Source organism: Bos javanicus, chromosome 1, assembly GCF_032452875.1.
Source record: "Bos javanicus breed banteng chromosome 1, ARS-OSU_banteng_1.0, whole genome shotgun sequence".
NCBI classification, from domain to species: Eukaryota; Metazoa; Chordata; class Mammalia; order Artiodactyla; family Bovidae; genus Bos; species Bos javanicus.
The window spans coordinates 73,316,025-73,334,428 of record NC_083868.1 but is presented as its reverse complement, the minus strand read 5'-3'; the positions used below and the strand labels follow the sequence as shown (position 1 = coordinate 73,334,428).

Genomic DNA, 18,404 nt, shown 5'->3' with positions numbered 1-18,404 from the left:
ATTGGATAACGTGAACTCTAAGAATCACACTCAATTTTTTTGTGTGTCCTTTTTTACAGTCTAACCTGTGACCATGACAGTGCGAATGTTGGCTTTATGCAAATCTTCAAGTACTGCAGGGGTTTCTCGCTTTAATTTGTTCTGCATTATTATTAATCCCATAAAATCCATGTTGTTCTCAATGGCATCTCTGCAGAAAAAGAAATTTTAACGTAATGATTTAGTCAAGAGAACAAGCATTTGTTCACTTTGTTGATAATGCAATTTAAAATAGCCATCACTTATAAATTAAAAACATTTTATATGCTGAATAAATGTATAAGTTTGTGAGTTCAACCTCAAAAAATTTAAATCTGAAAAAGTAATTCCCAAGAAATACATTTTGAAATTAAATTCTGCCCTTTGAAACATGGGTATATAAAGATTCTTAGGAAATGTATATCTTTGTAATAAGACACAGAACTCTTCTAGTACTAAGGAATATTCATCTTGTATCCTACCTACAAAATGAATGAACATAAAATATATCTATTCCTTACTGCCCTCCCACACAACATACCTTAATTTAAATGTTAAGAGAAAAGGAAAAAACTGTACCACAGGCACATTCAACAGTTATACTGAATTCACTATCAAGTCTTTGGGGAATTTTATAAAACTCTTGATCAAAATCTTAATCTTGGAAGTACGATGCAAAAACTATTAGCAGTCCAACAATGAGATCTATTCAGGACCCAGAGATGGGTCTTCTACAATGTTAATTTTCAGTAGTTATCAAGATGCTGTTCCTTCAAAGAGGTGATTATCTACTATGCACCAAGTACTACACAAGTCACTGGAAAGTCAAAGATGAAAAGCCATGATCTCTACTCTCAACTTCCCTGTAGCTCACACAGTAAAGAATCCTCCTGCAATGTAGACCTGGATTCAATCCCTGCATTGGGAGGATCCTCTAGAGAAGGCAATGACAACCCACTCCAGTATTCTTGCTTGGAGAATCCCTTGGACAAAGGAGCCTGGCAGGCTACAGTCCATGGGGTCACAAAGAGACAGACAGAACTGAGTGACTAACACTACTACTCTTCCTCCTCTCAAGACCCTTTTGTGGGGAAACAGACATGCAAGCAAAGAGATCACACAAAAATAATATGTGCTTCAGTACTGTAATGGAGAAGTCTGTTCAGCAATAGCAGCATTCTTAAACTAAACCTATAGGTTTAATCCTAAGTAATAGGATTCTATTACAGAAATACTCTCTTCAATGGAGAAAGCAGGGCTTGAAATTAGGGACCAAAATTTCAGACTTGGATTAACCAAGTGATTTTTCTACACAAAATTAAACTATAAGGGTGCTTAAGTAAACAGCAACTAAGTCTAAATACCTTTAAAATTATATAATTTATACAATGGGTGGTAAAGATATTAAGAGAATAATTAGAAAACTTTATACAAATGATACTGCTGGAGGTAACAGGAGAAATAAGTCTTGAAACTTGAAAATGCATTTCAAAGCACAAAGCTGTGCCAATGTGAAACTACTGGGTCAAAGCTCTGTAACCATTTTCCGGTACTGGTTTCTGCCTGCAGTCGGTTTCCCAACTCTTCTATGAATGATACCAGTCATAGAAATCTTGCCCTCTAATTAATGAAGAGTACAATAATCAATTCAAGATACACAGGTTCAAGCTATAAGAGAAATCCCAAAACCTGTTCCCACAGGTAGAATGGAAACACAGAGACGATCTTGACTGAAAGATGAGGAAGGGAATCAGAGAGAGAGAAGAGTTGATAGGGAGGGTAGGGTATCCTGGGCAGACGGAATAGTTGGTCCAAGGCTGGAAGGTTGCCTGAAAGAGAGGCTCAAGGACTAGAGGCAACTCAATTCTCAGTCTTTAAGGTCTGGGAGGAGGAGTGGCAAAAGGCAAAGCTATAAAGAAAGGCAACTCTAATGTACCCTTCGTAGGAATTAGGATACAGTATTTTACATGTGTGGCTCCTAATCACAAATATGCCTCAAACCATTTGATTACTGCTGCTTTTTTTATGCCCCTTCTTAGGCCAAATCCCCCCTAATATTCTCTTTTAATGGGTAGAATTCCTAACGTTGCTTTTCCTTTCAGTTATTATTTAGCTATCCACTCCACTCCCTTAATTTTCATCCAGAAAAATGGAATTGCACTATAAACACTGCACTTCGCTTTTCATTTAACGAGCTCAGAATAATTAAAAGAAGTATTAATGCTTCATAATTTAACCACTATCATATTTATGATATTTACACTATTTTAACTTGAATCTTATCTAACATAGACATATTTCTTTAGGCTGAATTTCTTGGACTGTACATGCTGGGTCAAACTGCATAAATAAATTTAGATTTTAATAGGTATTATGCAAGTTCTTTATGAATTTACAATAGTTCAGCAGCAGTATTTTTGTTAAATTTTTCTCAAGCCTTCGTTAACACTTGATATCATCAATCTTTTGAATTTTGTAAACTTTAAGAAAAAACTCTGGTTGTGGTTAATTCTGTAGTTCCCCCAAAACTGAAGTGTCTCATTATTTTCATGTGTTCAGTGGCCACTTATATGCCCTCTTCTGATAATTATCTGTATCATTTACCCTTTTTTAAAAATTAAGTGTTTCGTTGTTTCTTTCCTGATTTATATTCTTGATCAAGAACTCCTCTGAAAGGTGATGGGGAGCCCTTTATTATAAGAATTCCAGGTAGAAGACTGGTATAAGATTTGAATGTTAAAGACCTCTCAGTGGACAGAGTGTGGTACACAGATTAGACAAAAGAAAAAGTGGAGAAAAAAGCTAAGTCCCTGAATTAGAGACAATGACGGTGGGGATGTGAAAAGAAAAGTCTATTTGATAGGCAGAATTAGCAGGAGAGCCAATAAATCTTTCCTTCTGCTTTGAAATGCTAGGTACAGCATGAAATATTCCTAACCAAAAGTGTTATTTTCAAAAGATCAGGCTAGATTAGTTTTACTATAACAGGACAATCCTTGAATGTGAAATACAGCTATAACTGGAGGTAAATGTGATGTTGGTAATGGCCATCTGACCTTTGGCGGTGAGGGTGGAAGGTGTATTTATTGTGACTCATGATACTCTGGTCAAATGAGCACTTGGTTTCAACTACTAGGCAAAAGCAAGTACGGTTGACCCTTGAATAACATAAGTTTGAACTGTGTGGGTCCACTTCCACATGGATTTTTTTCAATAAATACTATCAGTACAAGATCCACAGTTGAATCTGCATGGCAGGTCCAGGACCCAATCCCCTTAGATACCAAGGAATAACTGTAGATCATTGGAAAATAAACTTCTGTAGAAGTATGTTTACCAAAAACATAATTATGTTCCTCGAACATGCCCAACACATAGCAGGCACTCAATAAACATTTAAAAAATAAATTAAAAATAGTTCCAGGGAGTTATACTTTTATGTCAATTGCCTAAAACACTGAATTATGCTATATATTTGCACATATCCAATAATCATTTACTTAATAAATAATAAATTGAATATAAATGATTGCACAAGACTTTCATAAACATAAATGATGTCTTATTGGAAAAACTGTAGGCAAAACCATTCATCAACGTTTACCTGCCAACATTCTGCACTTTGTGCCATGTCAGTTTTGACTCCAATTTTCTGTGTGCAAGAGCAATCACACGGAAGCCCTGTTTGGTATAATCTTCCAAAACTTTTTCAAAATCAACAGGAACTTTTAAAAAAGAGAAAATGGAGGTCATTGTTAGAACTGTGATTACCAGCTTACACAAATATCAGAATTTCACTCAAAGCCTTGCTGCGTCCTTACCTGTTTCAGGCTTACAAAGACCAGCAATGACTTCTGGTGCCCCTTTCATGTAGGCATCCATCTTTCTGTCCCCGAGCACCCTGGCCACCACACACATTCGTTGCAAAGCAGAGGAGAATGGGAACTGGCGAACAATTCCTATCTCATAAACAGCCTACGGAATTTCAAAAGATGCACAAACCATTCATTACTTTTCAAAGAATTAAAACAGATATACCAGTATATTTACTATACCGCAATTAAAAAAAATTTTTTTTAAGATATACTTAGGTAATGAGTAAACATTCTTCACTTACTGGAAGTTCAAACAGCTCCTAAAAAAAAAAAAAAACAAGACAAAAAGAATAAAGTAAAAGTACAGATTAAGTCAATTAACACACTCAAGTGAAAAAAAAATTTAACTGCGTATCCTCAAAAAATTATTTGGAAAACAACACAGAATTTTTAATATTTCAAAGTCAGGTTTTAAGATTGCTTCTCTACTAGCTCCCATTTCTTAAAAAAGAAAAGTTTATTCTTGAGTATTTTAAAACACTCTGCTATTCTAGGAATATTAACATATTAAGTTCTTAAATGAACTAAGAGGTATATATTCAAAAATTAACCTAAAAACAAAGGCTTCCACATATTCTTTTTATTAAATCCTAGGAATACAGATGCAAACTAAAAGTCTTCACCACCATGTATCTAAATCACAAGGCTCTAAGCTGCTTGGTAAGCAGGAATGAAAGAACAGCACTGAGAATTAAATCTCAGTGTTTTACATGGAATGCCTCCAACACGCCAGGCGTAGTTTCTGATAAATGCAGTAAAGATATTCATATCTGCATTAGAGTTTTAAAAAGGACGTGTGATTCCATTTTCCAGCAGTATTTTAAAATGAGGAGAAAATGTGAGCACCAAAAGTATTATCAAGCAGTTCCATACCATTTCTTGGCTTCCTGCAGGTGCAGATTCAGGAAGCAGCTGTTTTGGAGGACGAACCACAGTTGGCATAATTCGATTATGAAGTGCTGTTTCCTCTTCAGTTGCTTCTTCCAGAATCTGAAAGGAAAACAATCAACACATGAAACTCATAAATTCAACTCACTGGTTCCATTTTAAAATAAAACATTATGGCTATCTTCAGTTAAGGTTTTTTTTTTTTTTTTTAAGTAAAACAAAATATAAATAAAGCTAGTTTTAAAGTCCTAGTAACCTGTGGGAGAGGGGAGGCAGAGGTTAGTAAAGAAATAGAGAAAAACTTCTAATATTGTTCCTATAACTAATTAAGTCTAGAGACTAGTTCTGTAAAATACAGAAGGTCCCTGCAGTTTCAAAAATTTTTAGTCTATCATCCAGAGATTCCTTGCTAACAGGAGAGGATTCAATATATGCAGAGCTCAGATATGTTTAGTAGAACCACTGGGTCAGGACCTCACTGAGGTAGGAATCGTAAATTTAGATTTCCAGCTTGTTGTTATTGTTTAGTCGCTAAGTCATGTCCGACTCTTTCACAACCTGATGGACTGTAGGCCCGCCAGGCTCCTGTCATGGGATTTCCCAGGCAAGAATACTGGAGTGGGTTGCCATTTCCTTCTCCAGGGGACGTTCCTGACCCAGAGATTGAACCTGCATCTCCTGCATTGGCAGGTGGGTTCTTTATCACTGAGCCACCAGGGAAGCCCAGTTTTCCCAGTCTGAACACATCTAATTAAAGCACAATTATCCTAGCTCCTTGAAATTTAATATTAAACTATTTTTGGTGGAAAATTCAATAAAAAAACTTATATTGAATACACATATATGAATAAGAAACTAATTTCACTCTGTAAGTGAAGGAATCATGAGTGGGAAAATGATGGGGAAGAGAGCTATGCTGAATTAGCCAATTTTACACAATTCTTAAGAAACATTTTAACACCTCTGAAATTGTTATGCATCTTACATGGTATTAATCACTTTAAATAACAGCAGTGCCTAGTTATGTAAAAACATTCCATAGATACTCTGTGCTAAGATCAGATATCAAAACATCTCAGAGTCAAAAAAGCATGCTATTTACTATACAAACTGACTTATTAAGCCCACTTTTTAAGGGTCACATACAGAGCAATAAATCTACTGAAATCAGCTGGAGAAAAGCTTTAGAAAATATCAAGATGAATCAACTACACTTTGTTTTACTCTTTATAAAAGAAGTGGGCCTCTTTTAAGGAATTAAAGTTGATGAGTATTTACTGTGGGCTTTCAGAAGACGGCAGAGAACTTTGTCACTCATCCCCCTACCCCCACCTTTCAAAATATTAACCAAACACACAGGAAAAGAAATAACACTGTAAAAGTAAACAGAGTAGAACTGAAATACAATGGTGGACACAGCAATAAGGAAACAGTAGCCCAGGATAAACACAAAGGACATAGAGGAGAGGTGGGATCAAACTTATCAGTCAGAATAGCTTATCAAAGCAAAAGCAAAAAAAAAGTCACAGAGGTCATACCTATAGAGAGATAAACTACATCCCTGAGAGGAGGAAGGGCTGCTAAAATGAGGGGCAGTATTCCAGGGTACTGCTTGTGCAAGCACTGTGGAAGAGAGTGGGAAAGCAACCAAAAGACTACTGCTTCTCTCCTGAACTCAAGGCCTGCTGATGGGGCCCCAATACAACAGGCTCCCCCAGGCAGCCTTCCCATTCAGGGAAGACCCTTCCCAGGAAAACCAACATACCAACATACTTCTCAGGACCAACATACATATGGGCAAGGATAAAAACCTTGCTGCAGCACCTACCCAGAGTATCAAATCAAACCTTCACTCTCAAATATGAAAGTAGGATGAAGAAATATACTGAAAATCAACAAGAAGATGTCCATGACACCTCAATTTTTTAAAAAAGTATAAAGGAGACGATTAAGTATAGGGAAGGGGGAAAAAAACTGAACCTAGAGAAAATGAAAAATTCAGAAGCAAGAAGGGAACTTTAAATACAAACTAATACCTGTAAAACAAGAACTGGATGCTGGAAAATACTAACAATCAGAGCAAGCACTCAGAAATTAAAATAATCAATGACAAAACAAAGAAGTGAACAAACAGAAACCTCTGTGAGCATGTGTGTGTGGACATGTGTGTGTTGAGAAAGAGAGAGAGAAAGGACACAGGAAGTAGAACGTGGGGACTGAAGACACATGACCACTCTATACTTCTTCCCTATGGCCAACAAACTGGGTCACTGAGATCACCTTACTGCTTAGACCTACTGCCTCAAGATACTGATTCCGCTTTATCCTGTAAACATAAAACAGGGCCCTGAGCAGGTCCTCTATTAAAGGTCTTCCTCTATGAAAGGTTGTTTGAATGAGTCAATTAAACTAAAACAGAATTTCTACACAACTGTAACTATCTCCCCGGTGACACACCTTTAGAAATTACATAGTTCCTTATATGAGACAGACCAAAATCGAAACAAGTTGAAGAAATAATTCTTCTGCAAGTTAATTTTTACTATTTTCCTGAAGTTAACTGTACTTTAAAACATTGAACTTACCCATCCGATGGCTTCAAACATTTTCAAATCAAGTGGATCTCCAGAAAGCACTCCTTCAATTTTTGTAAGTGAATGACAAGTAGCCATACAAGCAACAAACTGAGACTTTACCAACATCTCACTGCAAACCTTTTCTTCTGGCAAAAGAAAACTATACAGAAAATGCACTGAATTAGACTCATAAACCCCAAGACTGAAGAGAGTAGTTTAACAGAACTTTTCAGGTTTTATTATTTTAAAAGTAGAAATAAAATGTTTGCATTTATGTACATATTGCATGTATTCATTTCATTATAGATTCTGACATTCAAAAACATTTTCTTCCATGAAAATTATTATACATGAGTAAAATATAGTATTATCTTAGATTCTAAATAACTAGACCAGACATACCAGTACAGAAAATACTACATACTAAGTAATAATTAAAACTCTTGCCTATGGACATATGGCAAATTAGAACACACAAAAACTCTCTTGCAAAAACATAAAATGACTGTGTAACACACTACCTTTCAAATACAAAACTGGGCTTGTAAGAAAGAAAGGGAAAATTTTAAGTGCCAAAAACAGCGAAAGGACAACCAAAAGGGTGTGACCTTAAACAGATGCTGTGACTACAGGGGGAGAAGGAAGAAGGGAGGGGAGCCCTCTCAGTACCCTTAAGGCCTTGGGTAATTTTAATAACCACACAAGAACAAGAGACAAAGCCCTGGCCACATACAAAGTAGGAAGTTGGAACTGAGAGAATCCCTCTCACCAAGATGCTCTTGAAGAACCACAACCTTGGAAAAAGAAAAGATTCACCCATAGACTCAAATGCGTAAGAATAAGCTTATCTCTTTCCCCTCACCCAAAGTTCAAGAAAATAATTAATATCTATGTAATATTTACTATGTATTGGGCACTATTCAAAGAACTTTAAATTTATTTGCCTCATCTCATCCTATACCAGAGAAAGGTGTTTATTATCACCATTTTATAGATGAGGAAACTGAAGCCGAAGGGTTTAAGCCACTTGCCAAGCCACAGCACACAGGTGGCAAAGCAAGGGTTCAAACACAAGAGGTCTGGTGTTAGGGCCTGAACTCTAAACCATTAAGCTGCTCAGGATGGGATCTGGGTTTGAATATATATGCTTCTGTCCAGTCCAGAAATCCCCAAGTTATAAAAGTAACATTAAAGTTTGCCTGGTACCACTGACACTACTTTTGGCCAAGAAAGGTCAAAACTCTAGGGAGAGGCACTCCCACAACACAGCTACAAAGGAGTCTCACAAAAAAATTCTGCTAAGGATGAATCCATAATTTAAAAATGAACCAGGAAATAATTCTCATGACTCAACAGACACAACAAAGACAAAATTAGAATCCCATAAACTGGAGATAATAGAATGGAGATCTGAAAGAATGCAAAGAAGGCATTTTAAAATTATAGACTTCGAAAAAGAACAAGACACCATGGTGGGGAAAGGAGAGAGCCAGATTTGAAAAAAAAACCAAATAAAATTTATTATCCAGGATATGGTCAGGATTCCCAGATGGAGAGAAAGAATGGGGGGAAAGCCACAGTGGGAATAAAAAGAAGCTGCACTCTTTTCCAGAATTTATGAAAAGAATGAATCTTTGGAATCAAGAAGCAAAATTAGTCCCACACAAACAAAAAAAGAGATCATAGTGAAACTGCAGAAATCAAGCATAGAGAAGTATTTTTTAAACAACAAAGGAGAAAAAAAATTACTAAAGAAGACTAAGACATCTACAAACATGGCAATTTAATCCACAGGAATGGGATATAAGAAACTGGTTACTGAAGCCATCCATCAACCTAGGTACATCTTAGCATGTAGATTGTATACAAAACCAAAATCATAAAAATCATAAAATGCTATACAACAAATGCATACAAAAAGGGAGGTAAAAGTAGTCTACAGTCCATAGGTTTTATGGAGTTAGAAACTAATAAAGACACCCATAGGGTCTTCCCTGGCGGTCCAGGGTTAAGATTTCACTTTTCAATGCAGGAGGTGTAGGTTCGATCCCTGTTCAGGAAGCTAAGAGCCAACATGCCTTGGGGCCAAAAAACCAAAACTTAGAACAGAAGCAATAAAATCTTATAAAAAAAAACAACAAAAAAAAACCTTCACAGACTCTAAACATGAATATTAGTAACTTACAGGCAAGTAATAAAGATTAGGATGTATAAATTCTGAAAAAAATGAGAGAAATATGAAAACTGTGTGGGAACTGGGGTAAGAGAGTCCGTGGTAGAAATAATTTCAAATATATCTGAAATCACAATAAATGTGAACACAATGGCAGAGAAAGAGTGAAAAGAGATGGAAAAAAAAGATACATAGGTATATATTAGGCAAGAGCAAGCTGGTATGTAAGCACACAAATATTCGATGAAACAGAATTAAAAGCAACAGGCCTCATTAGGGATAAGTAAGTTCACAATGTGATATGCTATTTACCAAGATGTGCCAATTCTGACAATCCATGAACCAAACAACAGTCTCTCAAACTGTATAGACCAAAATTCCATACTTTTAAGAGAGGAAAAGAAAAAACCAGCAAAAACACAACTATAGTAGTAAAACTTCTAAGCATCAAAAGATAGCAATAAAGTAAAAAAAAAAAAAAAAAGACGGGAGAAATATTTTCATAACGCATAGTACTGAAAAAGATTATCACCCAGAAAATACAAAGGACTTCCAATAAATGAATAAGATAAAGACAAACAACATCATTAAAAAAGAAAATCAGGATATAAACTGACAATACACAGAATGCCAAATAATCCTCCTTCCAAAAATGTGAAAAAATGTTCAGCTTTATAAGTAATGAAGAAACTCCAAACAAAGCCACAATAAAATAACATTTCATAGCTATTCATTTGGGAAAATTAGAAGTCTGGCAAAACCAAGTTTGGCAAGGATGTGGGGCAACAGGATCACCCATACACTGAGGGAGACTGAGTTTGCACCATCACTTAGAGAGTAAGCAGACAGTACCTACTAGAGCTGTGGCCATGCATGTGCTGTATGATCCAGTACTGAAACTGTGAAGAAATGGGTTTACTCAAACTCAACCAGATACTCACAGGAGTTGTAACCCTAAGAACTTTAATTGCAATACTGTTTAGGAGTATGGAAGGAAAACTGGAAAAAAATTGAAACTGCCCTTGGGCTGAAGCACAAATATTACGGTTTAGTCACACAATGGCATACTAAACAATAGTTAAGATTAATAATTTGGATCTATACGTATCAACATGGAGGAATCTTGGAAACAATGTTAGGAGGCCAAAAGGCGGCAAAAACACATACAGTACATATCAGTCGTATATACTTATTTATGGACAGATCTTGTTTATGGGTAGATACACAGGAAGTAAACTATGCAAGGATAACAACACAACTTCAGAACAACAGCAAGGATAGACAAAAGGATAGGTAAGACTTCAGCAGTATCTGTAATGTTTTAAATCTTTTTAAATCTTTTTGCTTCAGAGATCTGAAACAAACATGGCAAAATGTCAACTGTTTAATCTCAGTAGTGGGTACAGAGCTGTCTGTCGTATTACTTTCTATAAGTCTGAATGTTTCATATATTAATATATTTATTAGAAATAAACTAATAAAAGACCCTGATGCTGGGAAAGATTGAGGGGAGGAAGAAAAGGGGACAACAGAGGATGAAATGGTTGGATGGCATCATTAACTCAACGCACATGAGTCTGAGCAAACTCCGGGAGACAGTGAACGACAGGGGAGCCTGGCATGCTGCAGTTCATGGGGTCAAAAAAAGTCAGACATGACTGAGTGACTCAACAACAACAACAATAAATGGTCAAGTCTAGCCAATAATTACCGTGCATTTTCCACTCGTTGAATTCCCCAAAGATCTAAACCATCTTCAGTAAGGGTTCCAGTCTTAAAAAAAAAAAAAAAAGTACACATTTACAAATCATGAAGAACTATGCTATGTCTACATAATAGAGTGCTATACAGACATAAAAGGGGGAAGGAGATGAGTAAGATCTGTGTGTGTGTGCTAACAGAGAATAACTTTCAGGACAAAATTGAGGAAAAGGGTGCAGAATACTCCCTTGGTACAGTTCCTCTATGTGGGTGGGGTGGAGGGAGATATGTATAGAAATGTATACTTATGTGCTTTTGTTATTAAACAGTGGAACCATGCGCCACTCAACCTATCACAAGAGATGCCAACACAGGAGGGAGAGATTAGGGCACATGGAGCCAAAACAGGGAAGAAGAACAAGGTTAAATGACATCAAGAAGTGTAATCAGCCAAATTCAGGAAATAAATAACCTGGGTTCTCCAATAAGATGACTGGAAAAAAAGGGCAAGAAAAACAATGGTTACAGATTAACTGCAATCGTTGCGATCTGTATTTGGATTACAACTGAAAACACAGACTGTAAAGCAGGGAAACCTGAATATGTACTGGATATTAGGTAATACAGAGGCTGTTAATTCTGTTAAGTGTAGTAGTAAGCAGTGATAATGGTGTTGTATTTTTAAAACATTATTTTATCTTCTAGAGCTACATACTGAAGTATATGGATAAAGTAATATAATGTCTAATGCTGCCACCTTCAAAATGAGGGGACAATAAAGTTAAGACTGACAAAATGCTGGTTAACTGTTTAAGTAGGATAATGGGTAAATGAGGGTTTATTTCACTTGCATCTTTTTTTCCACTTCTGGGTCTGCTTAAAAACTTTTTAAACATTTCCGAAAAAGATCAAACATAAAATTTTCTGAACAGACTAATTTAATATGAAACAATCATTAAGTTACGACCTTCCTTTTTTTCTTAACAAAATACACCTCACTTTTTTTTTTTCTTGATAATAAAGATGATACACAAAAATCAAATGTGTATCATATCAGTTACCCAGAAGAACCTGGTCAAGATTTAGTTCTTTGAACTTTCAGAAAAACTGATCCCACGTGAGGAAAGGAGAACCCTCTGTATTTCAAACAAGTAAAAAAATCTGTCATTTTCACATGAAATTATATAATCAGTGTCCTTTGTAATTTTATAACACATTCAATAAAATCATAGAGCAAACACTAAATGTATATACTTCATAGCAATAACATTCCAGAAAACATTATCTATATGAAGTCTACTCTGTTAAAATCATGAAAGAGCAAATAAATTTAACTACTACTACAAGGTATAATTCTAGAAGAACTGGTTAATTGCAGATTTGGGCAAATAAGCAATATCCAAAGTAATAAAAATTTTAAAAATGAAAAAATAATATAAAAATGATAGATGCCAAGTAAGTTTTAAAAAAGGAAAATTAGAAAAACATTTCTTTTAAAATGTGTGCAAATTAGTTGATAAAGAACACAGAAACCATTAATCTAAATACTTTAGCTTTACAAAACTACAAAGTGACCTTTAAGAATGATTATGAAACTGAACCAACCTTGTCAAAGCAAACAAGATTCAGTTGCCCACAGATGTTGATCCTTTGGGGACTGATACAGAAAATACCCACTTTCTTCAGTCTTCTTTGGGCATACACAATGCCAGCGGTCATTGCAGCAGGAAGTGCAGGCGGCACAGTAATTGTAATGATATCAAGAGACTCAATAATTATATCCCCAACTTCAACCTACAGTTAACATAAAAATAAATGTCAGACCCCCTAATATTAAAATTTATTAATCCAATGAGTATTTCTTTAATTTTATATATTTATTAAGCGCATATATATTCATCTATTAATTATTTATAATTTTTTTTCCCCTTTAGAGATGCTGCAAAATAGCTCAATGAATCATCAGTGGGCTGTGAAATGAGAGCTATTATTTTTTTAAATTCCTACTTTAATAGCCCCATATACTTCATACACTACATACTTCAAAGTAAACATTTTTAGATATTGACTCTTACTACTATCAGAGTCTTTACAAGTGATAGAAAAAGAAATCTGACAAGGTCCCTTAGAAATATCTTCAATTCAGTAATCACCGGTAATTTTAATGCTGTATATGCCAGAGGTTAAAAAAAGAAAAAAGAAGAAAGCTTTTGGTGAGTATGTGATCACTCCTCTCTTAAGTCACAAGAAAGCAAATAAAAGACCATCTAAACCTGATAAAAACTTTCTGCTATGATGGTGATGTTCTACATCTGTACTTTCTAACATAATAGCTACAAGTCTCATATGGCTCTAAGTTAAATTAATTTAAATTAGGATTTCAATTTTCCAGTCTCGCTAGATACATCTCAAATCCTCAATAGCCACGTGATAATTAAGAATCAAACTCTATTAAGGGTTTCCCACATACATACCTCATTTAAAATGTTATTGATAATAGTGTAGATAAACCCAATTGCAGCCACACCCACTAGACACAGTAGAAATAAGTAGGCATCTCTGTAGAGTTTAAAATCAGTTGGTTTGGGATACAATATGGAGCGAACAAGCTGTCCTTTGGAAGTACTAAATCCTTTTTTAAAAAAAAAAAGTAAAGAAGAAAATGATTCTATAGTAACTCTATAAGAAAATGACAATTATCTTTCAAAATAGAATCTCTTTTTAAACATGCAATAAGCATCAAATGTGCTAAACCATGCAAGAAAAGATTAAGTATTTTCTACCTGTTCTAACTACTATGGCTTTGACAAGTTCTCCAGTGTAGAAACGAGTCTGAATAACAGTTGTCCCACAAAACAAAGTATGTCGTCTATGTGTTTCTGGACTATATAATTCATCTCTCGTTCCTTTCATGTCCACTGAAGGATTTGGCAAATTAGTTTTTGTCACCGGAACACTTTCTCCTTTTAAAAAAAAAATTCATAAATTAAAGCATAGAAATCAGTATCAAACATACAAATCTTGAGTTGTTACATTTACTAAATGTTAAATACTGTTGACAACAGTTATTGAAAGTTCTCAAATGTGAATAATACAGCTTAATCAATCAGCCTTTTGTCTTCCAATTTCCTTACCCAGAAATAGCAAATCTTGTCTTCCACAGTATTTCTCGAAAGTCATCTGTGACTCAAATGTAATCACTTGGAAATAATTACATCAAGTTTCATAAGAAGACAAGGTTGTTGTCATCACCTCAGCACCTGTTCTGTGATCACCACAGCACCCCTGAGAACTAACTTGGGAAGCACTCTGCAACCCCAAGAACACACAACATGTGAAGATCCAGTCCTATCTGCCCTCACCTCCCAACACACACACACACACACACAGGAAGAGAACAGACATCTGAGCAAAGAGGAGTACGGTAATCCTCTAATAGTAACAAACAGACAAATCATTTTACTGCTACAATGTTATGCTCTGTAGCATCTACACTTCTTGTGTCAAGGGCAACAAGTGTGCAGGGATGTTTATGTGCATGAGTGTGTTTTAAGACAGACTCTTAATAGTTAAAAAATGTATTATATAAGAATCACTTTCTTGCCAGACTGACTATGACAGTTAAAAAAGTCATATGATAAAAAGGTATAAAGCTCTACCTCTAGATTCTGAATTTCCAAAGGGAAGTTATTTTGAAGTCTATTTCTCCCCAATTTAACAAAAATATCAACTCTTTTATTCCTACATTTTGCACATCAAAGTGAACAGCAATAAATATGCTGTGGGGAAAGAACTTTTTTCCTAGTCCCTTCTTATAAAGCATTTCCTCCTGTCAGAAGAATTAACAGAAGCTGGACAAGAGATGTAAGCACCAGCATTATACTTTAGTATTACAGCTGAGTATAATGCAGGATTTGGTCCCCTCAAAAAAAAAAAAAACTTCAATATCTATTACACGACATTTGTGAGTAAAGGATACAAACTGCATAGTTAATGCTGATACAAGCTTAATCAGTAACTACACTTAGTCCTAATATCATTATAAGCAACTCAGCTAGTTTTCACTCATTTAATTTAGTTTACCTGTTAACATGCTTTCATTTACAATACAAGTACCATTAATAAGCACTGCATCACAAGGCATGACTGTCCCATTTAATGGAATGACCATAACATCTCCCGGCACAAGGTCTGTAGAAAAGATCTCTTCTATTTCTGAATTTAAGGAAAGAAAAACAAAGAAAGGTCTGAAAAGAGTATTCTTTAACTTGTAATAAAAATACAACAAACTAAAGATCTATCCAAAGGTCACCTGATCTCAGTAAGACATTAAAAATATACTGGAGTTAAATAAGAAAATTTCAATAGATGAAGAGTACTGACAGACAAAATTATTATTCCTTAAGCTAACAGAGCACAGTGTCTATAACGTGTCAGCTAGTTTGTCCCAGGATAGTACGCCAAGCACACACAGTTAATGCCAAGTCCCCTCTAAGCTAAGAGATGGGTGGATTTCAACACTCATTTCAACAGTGGATGGTCAATCTTAGCTATCAGCCCTGTGAGCTAAACAGGCAATAAGTCCACCCAGGACACCCCCCTGCAACAGGTACATAACCTCAGATTTCTATAATCCCTTGGAAACAGAGAAAAGCACTGAAATTTTAGCACTTTCTTTTCTAACAGCACTCTTTTCCTTACGGCTACTATTTATAATCCATATTGTTTCATTGTCTTCTCAATATTTCTAAAATAGTTCCAAATATCTTAGACATTATTTCAAATAAATGTATAAAATAAAACTATCATATATAGTTCATTATTTCCTTAGAAATTTATGTATTATATTCAAGTTAGTTAAACACTTTTTCCAAGATCTTCTCAAGTAAAAGGCGGCCTTATATTTGGGCATTCTTTCTTCCCCTACCCCTAGATTTTATTAAACTATGCTTAGAAGAGACTTACACTACTAGTTTTTAAGCAAAGATGGATGAGGAGAAAACTACTGTTTGTGATGTTGGCCCTTAGGACAAATATTCTTTTCTTTCTTAAAAAAAAAAAAAGGTATAAGTAGTTTACTAAGCTAAGAGCAAAGAATTCTAAAGTTATTTAGCATGTATTAAGTATAATACTCTTCATTTCTTAATATGATCCTTTATTTTAAAAACTTGACTCAATACCCTCCTGCCACTTGAAATTCTAACCCTTAGGTATATGGGAAACTAAGTATCAATAATCTGTTGGACTACTGAGGGGGTAAGGGAAGAAATACATTGAGAGATGCCCAGCATCTTTGGCAGTGGCAGAGTGGGAAGGGGAGAACACCAATAAACCACACATCTTAGGACTGCAGCTAGGAAAGGTGATATTATCAGCTAAAGTAGCAAGTGACCAAGAAGCACAAAGAAGAAAACAACCTGCTAGGCTAACTTGGGTTCACACTTGGATGAGGGATATCAAGTTGAAGAGAATGCAGACTGATTTGGTTTTCCTGATAAATCAAAGAGGCTGCTGTCTCCAAGACCCATGATGCTGAGTTGCCTCCCCTGTATCCTTAACCTCTTCCATATCTCACCAGACAAACCAATGTGTCCAAAACATTATCCTTCCCTACAATTTTGCTTCTCCTCCAGTGTTCCCTATTTAATTAAATGACACCAACATCCATCCCCCGCCAGCCTGACACCACTCTATCAGCAAATCTTGTTCAATGCCCACATTTAAGTATCTTTCAAAGCCATCTCTCTACCCTCCATCTCCACAACCCTCACGCTGATTCATTTCATGCCTTCAATATTACTTCCTTCTAACTAAGTCTGAACATGGCAATCGGAAGAATTTTTTCAAATAGGCAAATATGATCATATCACTCTCCTGCTTAAAACCCTTGAATGTCTTTCCACTGCCTTTTGGGAGAGTCCAAATTCCTTCACAAGCCTTAAAAGACTGTCTACCCTCTAAATGCTGCATCTGCCACACTGAATTTCTTCCAGTTATTGCAATGAACAAACTCTCTTTAATTTCCAGGACTTTGGGCACTAGAATCCTCTTATTTCCCTCTTTCAGTTCAGTTCAGTTGCTCAGTCGTGTCCGACTCTTTGCAACCCCATGAATCGCAGCACGCCAGGCCTCCCTATCTATCATCAACTCCCAGAGTTCACTCAAACATATGTCCATTGAGTCGGTGATGCCATCCAGCCATCTCATCCTCTGTCGTCCCCTTTTCCTCCTGCCCCCAATCCCTCCCAGCATCAGAGTCTTTTCCAATGAGTCAACTCTTCGCATGAGGTGGCCAAAGTACTGGAGTTTCAGCTTTAGCATCATTCCTTCCAAAGAACACCCAGGGCTGATCTCCTTTAGAATGGACTGGTTGGATCCTCTTGCAGGCCAAAGGACTCTCAAGAGTCTTCTCCGACACCACAGTTCAAAAGCATCAATTGTTCGGTGCTCAGCTTTCTTCACAGTCCAACTCTCACATCAACCCTGCCTTATCACTTTCTCACCTATACTTTATCTGGCTAATTCAATCACTTACGACCCAGAGGGATGGTATAGGGAGGGAGGAGGGAGGAAGGAGGAGGGTTCAGGATGGGGAACACATGTATACCTGTGGCGGATTCATGTTGATATATGGCAAAACCAATACAATATTGTAAAGTTAAAAAATTAAATTAAAAATTAAAAATAAATAAAATAAAATATATATACTTGTTCAAAGCAGCCATCCTATATTAGAAGGATGTCTATATAGAAGACACCTATATTAAATGAGCTCTAACATCTAAGTTCCCTGAACTCTCCCTATCATTTATCACACTTCATTGTTCTGTTTTTCATCTGTCTTTCCAACTAGACTGAAGTTCAATGATGCAAGGACTATGTCGATCCTGAGAGCCTAGTATAGTGGCTAAATGAATGAACTTGATACAGAGACATGACTATAAATCCAAACACACACTTTTGTTTCTTATGGAACTACGTGTATATGCATAATATACTGGGCTTGCTTCACACATTAGTGCACAGTGGATATTTTTTTCTATTTACTTTTCTAAGAGTAAACTGAAGTACTTACCTTCATTTACTCTGCAAACTGAAACTCTCACAGTACTGTGAGCCGCCACCATGTCATGTAACATAATATATTGCTGAATCAGAGGAAAAAAATTTTGA

General features: G+C 35.8%; 1 protein-coding gene across 4 annotated transcripts in view; it reads right to left on the bottom strand.

Moving 5' to 3' along the window:
• The window catches only part of ATP13A3 (ATPase 13A3), a 79,008-nt gene that overhangs the window by 30,589 nt on the left and 30,015 nt on the right, over positions 1 to 18,404 (bottom strand). For all 4 annotated transcript variants that reach the window (XM_061412484.1, XM_061412512.1, XM_061412503.1 and 1 more), the window contains 12 exons: positions 18,307 to 18,379; positions 15,315 to 15,446; positions 14,015 to 14,194; positions 13,706 to 13,863; positions 12,837 to 13,025; positions 11,242 to 11,303; positions 7,367 to 7,517; positions 4,767 to 4,883; positions 4,136 to 4,153; positions 3,840 to 3,993; positions 3,623 to 3,743; positions 66 to 190 (listed from right to left, as the gene is read on the bottom strand). In XM_061412484.1, the coding sequence (XP_061268468.1) occupies positions 66 to 190; positions 3,623 to 3,743; positions 3,840 to 3,993; positions 4,136 to 4,153; positions 4,767 to 4,883; positions 7,367 to 7,517; positions 11,242 to 11,303; positions 12,837 to 13,025; positions 13,706 to 13,863; positions 14,015 to 14,194; positions 15,315 to 15,446; positions 18,307 to 18,379 (1,480 nt within the window). The remainder of the gene's footprint in view (positions 1 to 65; positions 191 to 3,622; positions 3,744 to 3,839; positions 3,994 to 4,135; positions 4,154 to 4,766; positions 4,884 to 7,366; positions 7,518 to 11,241; positions 11,304 to 12,836; positions 13,026 to 13,705; positions 13,864 to 14,014; positions 14,195 to 15,314; positions 15,447 to 18,306; positions 18,380 to 18,404) is intronic.